This window comes from Heteronotia binoei, chromosome 4, assembly GCF_032191835.1.
Source record: "Heteronotia binoei isolate CCM8104 ecotype False Entrance Well chromosome 4, APGP_CSIRO_Hbin_v1, whole genome shotgun sequence".
NCBI classification, from domain to species: Eukaryota; Metazoa; Chordata; class Lepidosauria; order Squamata; family Gekkonidae; genus Heteronotia; species Heteronotia binoei.
The window spans coordinates 131,684,175-131,698,498 of record NC_083226.1 but is presented as its reverse complement, the minus strand read 5'-3'; the positions used below and the strand labels follow the sequence as shown (position 1 = coordinate 131,698,498).

General features: G+C 41.8%; 1 protein-coding gene across 1 annotated transcript in view; it reads left to right on the top strand.

The window, feature by feature from the left end:
• CKMT2 (creatine kinase, mitochondrial 2) overlaps nt 1–14,324 on the top strand; it is a 45,022-nt gene that overhangs the window by 13,707 nt on the left and 16,991 nt on the right. The window contains exons 2-3 of the mRNA XM_060235760.1: nt 3,111–3,281; nt 5,508–5,706. Of these exons, the coding sequence (XP_060091743.1) occupies nt 3,130–3,281; nt 5,508–5,706 (351 nt within the window). The 5' untranslated portion in view covers nt 3,111–3,129. The remainder of the gene's footprint in view (nt 1–3,110; nt 3,282–5,507; nt 5,707–14,324) is intronic.

Sequence of the window (14,324 nt, the reverse complement as noted above, 5' to 3'; positions counted from 1 at the left end):
TCCACCAACCTTGGCTGCCCCCCACCCTGGGAAAATGCTGCTGACCTAGGTTAAAGCAGAGACAGGCAGCAGAGCCTGGAAAGAGGGAACTATGTGGCCTGCTGTCTGCTTATCCTTCTGCACACTGGGGAGGCCACCACTAAGAACAAGGTGAGAGCCCAATCTATGCTTGCATCTGGAGCTGGTGCCACTCTCCTGCAACTGCTGCCTCTATCACAGTACCCAATCAATGCTCCCATGGAGTTTCTTCAAAGCTGCTGCCTAAAAGATGTTGCGACTCCCACGATGCTTCTTCCAAGTCTCCAAAGAAGAATGCACCCCAGTCCATGGGAAGGGGGCCTTTTTTGCCAGTTGGGCAAACCAGAATTAAAGCTGATCACCCAGGTCTGCCATCTCTGCCCCAACCCAAGGACCACCGTAGCAGCAGCCTGATTGGTTTGCCTGGCAAAGGAGAGCAAGTTGGGCCAAAGGGTGCCATCTGGCAATGGTACCTGGCCTGACAAGTCAACCTCCTTCGCACAGGGAGCAAATGGGGGGCCCTGGTAAGTCAGAAACTTGTTCTTACTGGGGCATACTGCTAGATAAAGAATTACATTTTAATCTACCATGTATGTGATTGTTTATTTACATTAATTATAGTCTGCCTTTTCCACTACTTGTTCTAGATCCTACTATAAATTATTTGATACCAGGCTTCCACTAGTCTTCAGAGCAAAGGGCATTTTAAACTAATAAATTACTTCTACTTTCCAAGCACAGAGTTCACATATAGAAATTCAATCACAGAAAGAAGCTGATGTGTTGTCTCAGAAACAAACATTTCAGATCACTAATTCCTGCAGTTTGGAGGGAAAGTCTTTAGGAGCAACAAATGATTTAATTGATTAAAACATTTTTTAATTTGGCCTTTATTAAAAAATTATATTCTCATGTTCAAAGCAGTTTTTATATAGGAACTACTGGGAAATTATTGCGGTCTACAACTATAGCAAAACTAACTACAAAATAACTATTTTTAGTCATTAATCTAATGCAAAAATTATTTCTCAATAATGCAAGAGAACACTGTCAGCTAGTCAGGAAGTTTATACTGTGCTTTGGGGAAAATATGAAGTTTCCTTATAGTTCCTGTTTAAGTATCATTCATTCCTGGGCTCAGGACAGGGGTCCCTTTTACAAATACACAGAATCAAACCAGTCACTGCACAAAACAATATAGTTATGGCCAGGGCTTTTGTCGTAGAAAACACCCAGCAGGAACTCATTTGCATATTTAGGCTACACCCCCTGATGTCACCATTGCTTCACATTGGGTTTTTTTGTAGAAAAAGCTCAGCAGGAACTAATTTGCATGTTAGGCCACACACCCTGACACCAAGCCAGCCGGAACTGCATTCCTGCGAAAAAAAAAAAGCCCTGGTTATGGCCCACTTTGGGGTTGTTACAATTTTGGTAATCTAAGCATGCATTAGAAGAGTTCATACCTTTGAATAGTCCTCGTGATATGTGTGGACACTATTTTTTGTGACCAGGGCATCCCACAATCAAACTTGGTATATGCAATTAGAAATCCAGAAGCTGGAAAATATGTATACTGTCCTATTCACACAAAATGGCGACTACTTATCTGGAGGATTATAGATAGCACACTCTCAGTTCGTAAGGTTCGACTGTCAAAATCGTAACAATTGGGCTATATATGTAATAACTGTAAAGGTAACAGAGTAGAGACTGCAACCCTTAGACACAAGAAAGTTAAGACAAATATGTGAACAAATAGCAGTGCTTTCTTATCTAATGAAATAGTTCAAGAACAACATGACAGTTACCTCAGGATAGGAATGCAAAGAAGAGTGATGAGAGTATGATCAGATTCACCCTGAGGCTAGAAGTATTGTCATTCAAAAATAGTACTATTATTGTCACAGACAATATTTTAGAAATGCAAGGTTAACTCCTGTAGCCATCAAATGAAAAGTAAGTGAGAGATGATTGGGCAGAAGAATCGTGCTTTTAAGAACCCGAAGAAAAACTGAATGGCAAATTGGGTGAACCAAGGAACCCAACTCAAGCCTTTTTCTGTAGGCAATGATAATCTTCTATTGTGAAGTATAGATGATGGATTTGGTGTCATGAGAGCAACTTTTGCCCATGAAAGAGTTATCAATTTGCCACAACAAGAAGGACAGAACTGGTTTTTGGAAGGCGCATATAGCCTATCTAACAAAATCCTACCAGTGATGTGATACTCCAGACAGCATTGTACGTGTGCATGTGTGTGTGTGTGTGTGGGGGGGGGGTATTTTTCTCCTGACACTGCTCTGAATGCTGGCAAGCAGCAGGAAGATGGGATCCCCCAACTGAATCAGGAGTTTGGCAGCCATGGTTGCAAAACTAGCATTATACATTCCTTCAGGAATCTCTAAATACATGGCGACCACATTTTGTGTCAGTTATATTTTCTAAATCTTATTTCAAAGGCAGTCCCACCTAGAGTGCTAGGTCCTTATGATCCAAAAAAATTGAGCCAGCTTAAGTTGCTAAAATTCTTTCCTTGACATCCAGGATCAGCAAGGGAAAATACCCCTGCATAATAGACCAGTAATGTAGGGATAAAGTTTTATGTCCAGTGACTGAAAATTATGAAATATATTGGTTGTAACTACATACCAAAATAAATACACTCATCTTCAGAAAATGTTTATAATGGGCTTCATGTAGTATTCTATAATACTGACCCTCCCACACACACATTTCAAAGTGAAACCGCTGCTAATACTAGAAATGGTAAGCATGTACATTATGAAAATTTTGTACAACCAACATCCTGAGAGGTCAGCAGTTTACTTAAATCCAGATGTTTGACTCAGGAAGGACAGGTAATATATGTCAGGTAGTTCTAAAGAGTGTGTGCATAGTTTTGTTAATTTTGTATTGCTGTAAAAAAAAATTAAATGTTGATAGAAAACTCTGGGAAACAATACCTTTTAAAAACTTGATGAGTTAATTTGCCAAGCGGTTCTATCACCATTCTTATTTTTATTATTACAGTTTTATACGGTGCTAAGTCATATCTCATAATAAGGTTGGGGCTTTTTTGCATCCTCCAGGAATATTAAGTGGGAAAAGATGGCCAGTACTTTCTCACGTCTCCTTGCTGGTCGGAAAACAGCTGTTCTCTTTGCAACAGTGAGCACGGGTGCCTTGACCACTGGATACTTGTTGAATCAGCAAAATGTGAAAGCTAGATTCCTTGAGAGAACAAAAATGTTTCCTCCGAGGTAAATACTTTTATTGAAATCTTCAAACAAATGTGGATTTTATTTTAAGGACTCAAAGACTGATGGCTATGGTCTTTTGGGGGGGGAGGGGGGGAGAAATCTGAGTGTTGGAAAGTCAAATACAGAGCTGAAAAACTGGCTTCAGACCAAACTGAACTAGATGGTTTTTTTGAGATTCGGATCTGTGTTCCCTGACCCGATGGTCATATCATCAGCAACAAGTTGCAGTACTAAGAATGCATTTCCAAAGCATGTGAGGTAACCATTCAAACCAGAACTGTGTTACAGGAGGAGGAGAGGCTTCAGCCTTCTCTCCATGCAACTTGTTAGGGTGCTCCAGGTACATTCATTATCTATGCATTTAGCCCCCTGCCATAGGGTAAAAAGTGCCCCTCTCTGTTACTTTAGGGTTGAGAAAAGAGTATGGGGGAAGGTTAATTACTCTTCTCCCCCATGCTAAGGTTGCAATCACAAATGTGGCCCTACATGCTTAGGAAATTACTTTCTAGCAGCATGATGTGCGGCTGATGGATTGGAGAAACCCAGATCCAACACACACACAAATCATCTCATCTAGTTTGCACCTCAGAAGCAGGGAAGTGAGGAGTCAGGATGAAAAACAGGTGGTAAAGCTAAGAAAAGATTGGCTGTCACAGACATGGAAACAACACAGACAATGTAATTTGAGATGAATGGGACAGTGGAGGCTGAATCAGACAAGTCAGAGGTTATGCTAGCCAAAAAGGCAGGAACTCTGGAGGAGATTGTTCTGTTAACTTTGGATGGAAGAGTGTTGCTAAGCTTGACAAATACCATGGAGAGTTCAGAAATAAATTGTCTCTGAAGACTGGATAAATGGTTTTTTAAGAATGGCTTTCATTAATTTAATCTTGTATGGGAATGGTCTACCTTCTTAGACTCCACTGATCTGGCCACACTGTAACTTTAATGCTAGACTATTGCAGTGTCCTACGTCTGGCTGCCCTTGAAGATTATCTGAAAGCTATAAATAGTAAAAAGTATAGCTGCTTGTTCACTTACTAGGTCTTAGAGATGTGATCATTCATGTTTCTCCAATATTAAAATGCTTCCAATGGTTGGTTACCCATATATTTCCAGGTTCAATTCAAGCCATTTATCACCCTTGAAGCCTTTCATGGCATTGTACCCATGTGAAAGAACATCTCTCCTGGTATGAACCTGTGTGCCAGCTGAGATCATTACAGAGATGGGTCATAATCATTTCAGGCTGATTATATCTGCTGCAGCTTGATTTTGGTCATCCAGCTGTGATTCCAAGTGTCTAGAACAGCCTTCCTGAGGAGGAGAGGAAGGCATCCACATTGGCCAATTTCAGGACATTCTGTAAGGCTGACTTAGGTAAAAAGACTTCAGATCAGATAAATTTATTAATGAACTATAAGTAGTTCTATTTGATTGTTGTGATATAATTTTCACAGTAGTGGTGCATACTGGCATTAGTAAGCTTCCTTGAGCCACTGCTGATAGTGGGAAAGGTATGATATAACTATTTTGATAAATAAATTCCACATGGTTATTTGAAGTAGCTAGAATATATGGATGAGGTTTAGTGTGCACAAACTGACATTTAGAAAATGGCCATTTGGAACCATAGTCCTTATAATATGTGCATATCGTATTAAAAATCTACAACAAACTGCTTCCTGATTCTTCTCTCCTATGAGCAGTAGTACTGTTTATAAAGAATTAATACCAGAAGATAAAGAAAAGGTCCACAGTGACAGTTCTCCTTGAACCACGCTGATTTACATCAACTAAGGATTCAGCTTGGTAGATGTTTCACTTTAATAGACCCAAATGCAAAAAAAATAATTCTGAAGGTCATTAGTTTCCTTCCTAGCTGCACAAGTACCTCCCTCCTCTACAGAAACCATCTCTGTGATTTCAGCTGGCAGACAGCATACCCCTGGGAAGATCTGTACACTTGTTTTTCCTACAAATTTCAGCTGCATGCATGAGCCAACAACCAATCAAACTTTCCAGTTTTCTGCTGTTTTCCTCAAATCCCCTGATCCACTGAAAAATATTCTCTTGCATGCTTCTTCATTGTTGTTGACATGGAAAGAATATAGACAAGTAAAATGCTGATTCTGTCTCCTGTTTCTTTCTTATGAGCTCACGAACAAAAGAAAAAAACCCCCAAGAATTGCTACTCAATATGGATGTTTTTAATTTCTCTATCAGTGCAGACTATCCTGATCTTCGTAAACACAACAACTGCATGGCTGAGTGCCTCACACCAGCAATCTATGCCAAACTGAGGGACAGGATGACTCCCAATGGCTACACCCTGGATCAGTGCATCCAGACTGGCATTGACAATCCTGGTCATCCTTTCATTAAAACAGTGGGCATGGTCGCTGGAGATGAAGAATCTTATGAGGTGAACTGTTCTTATAATATGCTGTGGGCATTTATTATGATACTACATTTACTCCACAAATAGGTTGTTAGATGAACACAGATTATTCACACAAAGTGTTGTTTTGAAAATAGGACACTAGAGTATACACAAAGCCAAAGCCATATGGATAATGCTGGTACTTGGTTTTTCTTCTGTATGGGATTTTTTTCCCCCCTCAGTGGGAAGCTCACTGAAGAGAAAATACCATTAAAGGTGCTTTCGAGGTAATGATATCTAGGATAATAAAGCACAAACCCAGGAGACAATATTTCATTTGTCTCCTGTAGCTTCTTCCACTCCTGCTGCTAAGTTCAGGTTGCGGTAAAAATATGAAGCACTGTTGTACATAAAGGGAGTGAGATATTCCATCATAAAATATACATACCTATGGGCAGAGAACTATCTTGGCATAAATTCATACATATTTTCTTTTGAACAATAAATATAAACCCAAACTCAAATGTGATATTTTGACAGGTAAATAACAGAAGAGTATAACAATAAATTTAGTTTAGTACAAAATCTGGAAGAAAAAAGTTCTTCTTAACAAAATGTTTTAAAATATTTATGCTCTGATTGCCTAGGTCCCAACTGAAAACACAATGAACTTTAATTTTATTTATTGACTTCATAACAAAAGACAACACATCACAGTTCATCAGCTTTTAAAAAAAAAAAGCATCCGCAACAAATGAGAAAATGCAGAATCTGTAGCTTTTTGCCCAAATTATGCAACAGTACCACCGTGTTTTCCTTTTCTGCCCGCACCAGCAATCTAGAGCACAGATGAAAAGAGTAGAGCTCTAATTCTTCTTCTGAAATGGGAAGAAATAATTGCTATAGATTTTCAATATAAGACCACATAACATAAGCATCATAAGAACATAAGAGAAGCCATGTTGGATCAGGCCAATGGCCCATCCAGTCCAACACTCTGTATCACACAGTGGCCAAAATACACACACACAGAGACTGTGGTTAATAGCCACTGATGGACCTCTGCTCCATATTTTTTCCAACCCCCTCTTGAAGTTGGCTATGCTTGTAGCCTCCGCCACCTCCTGTGGCAGTGAATTCCACATGTTAATCACCTTTTGGGTGAAGAAGTACTTCCTTTTATCCATTTTAAACTGACTGTTCAGCAATTTCATTGAATGCCCACGAATTCTTGTATTGTGAGAAAGGGAGAAAAGGACTTCTTTCTCTTCTTTCTCCATCCCATGCATAATCTTGTAAACCTCTATCATGTCACCCCGCAGTCCACGTTTCTCCAAGCTAAAGATCCCCAAGCGTTTTAACCTTTCTTCATAGGGAAAGTGTTTCAAACCTTTAATCATTCTAGTTGCCCCTTTCTGCACTTTTTCCAATGCTATAATATCCTTTTTGAGGTGCGGTGACCAGAATCTCATACCCCAAATGAGACCGCACCATCGATTTATACAGGGGCATTATGATACTGGCTGATTTAAGAACATAAGAACATAAGAGAAGCCATGTTGGATCAGGCCAACGGCCCATCAAGTCCAACACTCTGTGTCACACAGTGGCAAAAAATGTTATATACACACATACACTGTGGCTAATAGCCACTGATGGACCTGTGCTCCATACACTGTGGCTAATAGCCACTGATGGACCTGTGCTCCATATTTTTATCTAAACCCCTCTTGAAGGTGGCTATACTTGTGGCCGCCACCACCTCCTGTGGCAGTGAATTCCACATGTTAATCACCCTTTGGGTGAAGAAGTACTTCCTTTTATCCGTCTTAACCTGTCTGCTCAGCAATTTCATCGAATGCCCACGAGTTCTTGTATTGTGAGAAAGGGAGAAAAGTACTTCTTTCTCTACTTTCTCCATTCCATGCATTATCTTGTAAACCTCTATCATGTCACCCCGCAGTCGACGTTTCTCCAAGCTAAAGAGTCCCAAGCGTTTCAACCTTTCTTCATAGGGAAAGTGCTCCAGCCCTTTAATCATTCTAGTTGCCCTTCTCTGCACCTTCTCTAAAGCTATAATATCCTTTTTGAGGTGCGGCGACCAGAACTGCACACAGTACTCCAAATGAGACCGCACCATCGATTTATACAGGGGCATTATGATACTGGCTGATTTGTTTTCAATTCCCTTCCTAATAATTCCCAGCATGGCATTGGCCTTTTTTATTGCAAACGCACACTGTCTTGACACTTTCAGTGAGTTATCTATCATGACCCCAAGATCTCTCTCTTGATCAGTCTCTGCCAGTTCACACCCCATCAACTTGTATTTGTAGCTGGGATTCTTAGCCCCAATGTGCATTACTTTGCACTTGGCCACATTGAACCGCATCTGCCACGTTGACGCCCACTCACCCAGCCTCAACAGATCCCTTTGGAGTTCCTCACAATCCTCTCTGGTTCTCACCACCCTGAACAATTTAGTGTCATCCGCAAACTTGGCCACTTCACTGCTCACTCCGAACTCTAAATCATTTATGAACAAGTTAAAAAGCATGGGACCCAGTACCGAGCCCTGCGGCACCCCACTGCTTACCGTCCTCCACTGCGAAGACTGCCCATTTATACTCACTCTCTGCTTCCTATTACTCAGCCAGTTTTTGATCCACAAGAGGACCTGTCCTTTTACTCCATGATTCTCAAGCTTTCTAAGTAGCCTTTGATGAGGAACTTTATCAAAAGCTTTCTGGAAGTCAAGGTAAACAACATCTATCGGATCTCCTTTGTCCACATGTTTGTTCACCCCCTCAAAGAAATGCAACAGGTTAGTGAGGCAAGATCTTCCCTTGCAGAACCCATGCTGAGTCTTCCTCAATAACCCGTGTTCATCAATGTGCCTACTCATTCTGTCCTTGATAATGGTTTCTACCAACTTTCCCGGTATTGAAGTCAGACTGACTGGCCTGTAGTTTCCCGGATCTCCTCTGGAACCTTTTTTAAAGATGGGGGTGACATTTGCTACCTTCCAGTCCTCAGGAATGGAGGCAGATTTCAATGAAAGATTACAGATTTTTGTTAGAAGATCCACAAGTTCAACTTTGAGTTCCTTCAGAACTCTCGGATGTATGCCATCCGGACCCGGTGACTTATTAGTTTTTAATTTGTCTATCAGTTGTAGGACCTCCTCATTTGTCACTTCAATCTGACTCAGGTCTTTCAACACCCCTTCCAAAATTAGTGGTTCTGGGGCGGGCAAAAAGTTCTCGTCTTCTACAGTGAAGACGGAGGCAAAAAATTCATTTAGCTTTTCAGCCATTTCCCTATCCTCCTTCAGTAATCCTTTTACCCCATGGTCATCCAAGGGCCCCACTGCCTCCCTGGCTGGTTTCCTACTTCTAATATATTTGAAGAAAGTTTTATTGTTGGTCTTTATGTTTTTTGCAATATGCTCCTCATAGTCCCTTTTTGCCTGCCTGATCACAGTCTTGCATTTGATTTGCCACAGCCTGTGTTCCCTTTTACTAATCTCACTTGGACTGGTTTTCCGCCGCTTAAAGGAGTCCTTCTTACCTTTTACAGCTTCCATTACTTTATTTGTTAACCACGCAGGCCTTTTCTTATGCCTGTTTGTGCCTTTCCTAACTTGTGGTATGTATTTTATCTGAGCTTCTAGGATTATAGTTTTAAATAGCGTCCAAGCTTTCTCAAGGGTTTTGACCGTATGTACCTTTCCTTTCAGTTTCTTCCTCACATGCCTCCTCATCTCAGTGTATTTACCCCTTTTAAAGTTAAACGTGGTTGTGGTGGTCTTTTTGGACAACTCCCTATTTATACAAACGGTGAAATCAATAACATTATGGTCACTGCTCCCAAGCGGCGCAATCACTTTTACATCTCTCACCAAGTCTTGGGCATTACTTAGGACCAAATCCAGGATCGCCCCACCCCTGGTAGGTTCTGAGACCATCTGCTCCATAGCACAGTCATTGAGAGCATCAAGAAACTCAATCTCTTTCTCTCGACCAGAACACATATTGACCCAATCAATCTGCGGGTAGTTAAAATCACCTATTACAACACAGTTTTTACGTTTAGCCGCTATCTTTAAGCCTTCCATCATATTATAATCGTCCTCTCTCTTTTGATTTGGTGGGCGATAACAAACTCCCATAGTTAAATTTCCTTTTGGGCCCTCTATTTCAACCCAAAGCATTTCTAAAAGTGAATCTAATTCTCTGATCTCAGCCTTACTGGACCGTATATCCTCTCTGACATACAGAGCCACCCCACCTCCAACCCTTCCCTCCCTATCCTTCCGATATAGCTTATATCCAGGAATCACCGTGTCCCACTGATTCTCCTCATTCCACCAAGTTTCTGAAATTCCCACAATGTCTATGTTTTCTCCCAGCACTAAACATTCCAATTCACCAATTTTACTTTGAACACTTCTAGCATTTGCATACAAACATCTATAATTTCCCAGGCGAGCTAGGCCCGCCACCTTCCTCCTGCCGCCTCGAGACACTGGCAGACAGTCCATATTGTTTGTCACCTTCACAGTGGACAACTCCGGTCCGTTACCCGGTAGAAAAATAGCAGCTAACCCTTCATCTCTTTGAGACGAGTCCTCCCGAACCAGAGACATTTCATCTCCTGTCGGCTTTCCCCCAAGATTTAGTTTAAAAACTGCTCTGCCACCTTTTTGATTTTAAGCGCCAGCAGCCTGGTTCCATCCGGGGACAAGTGGAGACCGTCTCTTTTGTACAGCTCCCGCTTGTTCCAGAAAGCATCCCAGTGCCTAACAAACTTAAACCCTTCCTCCTTACACCATCGTCTCATCCACACATTGAGACTTCTAATTTGTGCCTGTCTCTCCTGCCCTGCACGTGGAACAGGTAGCACTTCCGAGAAGGCTACCTTGGAGGTCCTGGCCTTAAGTCTCCCGCCTAGCAGCCTAAATTTTTCCTCCAGGACCTCACGACTGCATTTCCCCACATCGTTGGTGCCAACATGCACCACGACCACAGGCTCCTCCCCAGCACTGTCTATCAGTCTATCTACTACACGCGTAATGTCCGCTACCTTCGCACCAGGCAGGCAAGTCACCATACGGTCAGTACGCGGTTTCGCCACCCGGCTGTCTACTTGCCTAATGATCGAATCACCAACTACCAATACCCCCCCTCTCCCCCTGCTCAGGGATGGTTCCTTGGCGCGAAAGGATTCCCGCTCACCGACCGAAGAAGAGGTCCCTTCTGAGGGCGCATTCCCCTTATCCTCAGCACGGTGCCCTGTTCCCTCTCGACCCTCACGCTCTCTGGCAGCAACGGGGCTGCTACGTTCAGAGCGGGGCTCATCTAATACGCCCCCGAGAGTCTTCCCCAAGTGCCTAACTGACCGTCTCTGCTTCTCCAGGGCAGTCACCTCGGCCTCAAGGGTACGAACTCGTTCCCTGAGGACCAGGAGCTCCTTGCATCGAGCACACACCCAAGACTTCTGTCCTTTGGGCAGATAGTCATACATGTGACACTCAGTGCAAAACACTGGAAAGCCCCCAACCCCCTGCTGGCATTCTATCTTCATTGTATATATATATATATATATTAAAATATACAGTCCTCTTTAAATGCTGTTTAAGTGGCTCCCCTTCTGGCGGGTCAACTTACCTAAACTTACCTTATTGGGAACTTACCTTATTTGGAGAACAAGGAAGCCAGGGATCTGGGTTCCTGCTCCTTAGAGAGCCCCTAGGCGAAGAGCCACAGGCCAAGAGCCCTTTAGCTCAATTTGTTCTCAATTCCCTTCCTAATAATTCCCAGCATGGCGTTGGCCTTTTTTATTGCAATTGCACACTATTTTGACGTTTTCAGTGAGTTATCTACCACAACCCCAAGTTCTCTCTGTTGGTCATTCTCTGCCAGTTCACAACCCATCAATTTCTCTGATTTTTAAGAAGTTAAAAAAGTGACCACAAGACCTTCAAACAATACGCTTCTGTGTACTGGGATTTTGGTTAATATGGTGGAAGTTTTGCTCAACCACAGAAGCATGATACTACTTAATGCAGTAAATAAATACCCCAGAAGTATATTGCAAAAAAGGTTAACATACATTTATTCAAGCGGATCCACTTCCATTCAGGCTGAAGTTAAAAATAGAGAGAGAAGCCTAATCTAAAGAGTACTTTAACACAAATGGCCCATTTGTCCAGCATCATGTATGAGAGAGCACTTTATTTACAGGAGATACCTGCAGAGACAAGTGTCTCCATGGAAGGCCATGTAAAGAGTGTGAGAGGACAAAGTGAGAGGACGGGTCGCAGGGCAGCTCCCATGTTAAGACAAAGCAAGACATCTCATTCAAGGAGATAACACCTATACACATGGATTTGTTTGACTGCTTGATTTCTAATCCGCCCTCCCCTGTGTACAGGGCTCTGGGCAACATATCAATAAATACATATAAATCAAGTTATAAACAACTTAAAAACAACTTAAATCAATTAATAATTAAAACAATAACACATCTAAAAACTATTCCAGATGGTGTTAAAGGACCAGTAGTGTCCTTTCTCATGAGAGATGGTGACCGTTGTTGTCTTCAACTGTAGGTCTAATAGGACATCTCTTTCTTGCAGGCCCTGAAGAACTGTACTAAGTCCTTCAGGGCATGGATGTCATTAGGCAGAGAGTTTAACTGGGCTGGTACCAGGGCTGAGGCCCTAGCACTGGTTTAACTGGGCTGGTACCAAGGTACCAAGGCCCTAGCGCTGGTTGAAGATAGTGGGATCTTTTTCAGACCAGGAGTCACCAGGAGGTTATTTTCTCCAGAGCGTGATTCCTTTCTGGGGGTATACTAAGAGAGGCAGTCCAGTAGATACATTGGTCCAAGACTGTTTAGGGCCTTAAAAGTTAGTACCAAACTCTGAATCTGATTCAGTATTCAACCTGGAGCCAGTGCAGCTGATGGAGCACTGGTTGTATAGGTGCTGTCGATGAGGTCCCAGTAAGAACCCTAGCCATTGGATTCTGGACCAGTTGTAATTTTGGGGTCATTTTCAAGGGTAGCCCTACATAGAGTTAGTTACAATGCCAGTCTGGCAACGTCTGTGATCTGAGCCTCCATCAATAAGGAGGCATCCAGAAACACACCCAGACTCCAGACGATTGGCACCGGTGTTCAAGGTACACCATTAATAGCCGGGAGTTGGCACCTCAACCTTGGATTCCCACCCCCCCAGCCACAGAACCTCCATCTTTGATTGATTCCGTTTCAGCCAGCTCTGTTTCAACCATCCATCCATAGCCTCCAGCCAAAACAGATGGGGCGGCATCTGGCCATCCATCCATCATCAGCTTAAAATTAAAAACTAATAAGTCACCAGGCCCAGATGGCATACATCCAAGAGTTCTGAAAGAACTCAAAGGTGAACTTGTGGATCTCCTGACCAAAATATGTAACCTTTCATTGAAATCTGCCTTTGTTCCTGAGCACTGGAAGGTAGCAAATGTCACCCCCATCTTTAAAAAGGGTTCCAGAGGAGATCCTGGAAATTACAGACCAGTCAGTCTGACTTCAATACTGGGAAAATTGGTAGAAACTGTTATCAAAGACAGAATGAGTAGGCACATTGATGAACACAAGTTATTGAGGAAGACTCAGCATGTAAGGGAAGATCTTGTCTCACTATCCTGTAAGAGTTCTTTATTTTATTTATTTATTTATTTAGTAGGCTTATATTCCACTTTTTCCCGTAAACAGGCTCAAGGCGGATCACAACATATAATAATAATAATAATAATAATAATAATAATAATAATAATAATAATAATAATAATAATAATAATAATAATAATAATAATAATAATAATAAACCTACATATCAAAGTTAAAACACCGTATTAAAATTAAACAGTAAAAACAAATAAAATGCACCACTGGCGGACAGGGCATAGTGTATCAGTAACCAATTGTAGACCCACCTTAAACGATGGTAATAACAATAAGATAGCACAGTAATAAAGCACGATGTCACCACAAGGGAGGCCAAATGATGGAATAATAGGATGCCCGCTGCCTCAACCATAGGCCCGGCGGAACAGCTCCATCTTGCAGGCCCTATGAAACAGCAGTAATTCAGGTAGGGCCCGGATCTCCACAGGGAGCTGATTCCACCAGGCAGGAGCCGGGGCCAAAAAGATAAAGTGAAAGCTGAAAATAGAAATAATCAACAAGGTTCTAGAGAAAGAAGAGAGGGGGGGGGGACACTGTGTCAGGTGCTCAATAACATTTAAACTCCAACTATCTAATTAGTATAATTAGAAGAAGAATTTAGTGATGAGGACTATAATTTTGCAGATGACCGAAAGAGCTCAGCCCCACTTTAGTATAGCACTTTATTAATTTTCTCTTTTGCTTTAGTGGGTTTTTTTAATGCTGTGTAAATAGAATGGAAATAAAAGTGGTTGACACACATTGTGCCAGCTCTGTTCTTCCTTTAAAACCCTGAAGATCAAAAGCAAATAATGAAGACAGCAAGCGATGAAGTCAAGCAAAATAATCATATTCATTATTACTTTATTTTTTAAAATAGATCCTTCTTCAATGGGCTTAAAGGGCTGACAGTTTGGGACCAAAATCAGCTGCTTCTTAAAAGT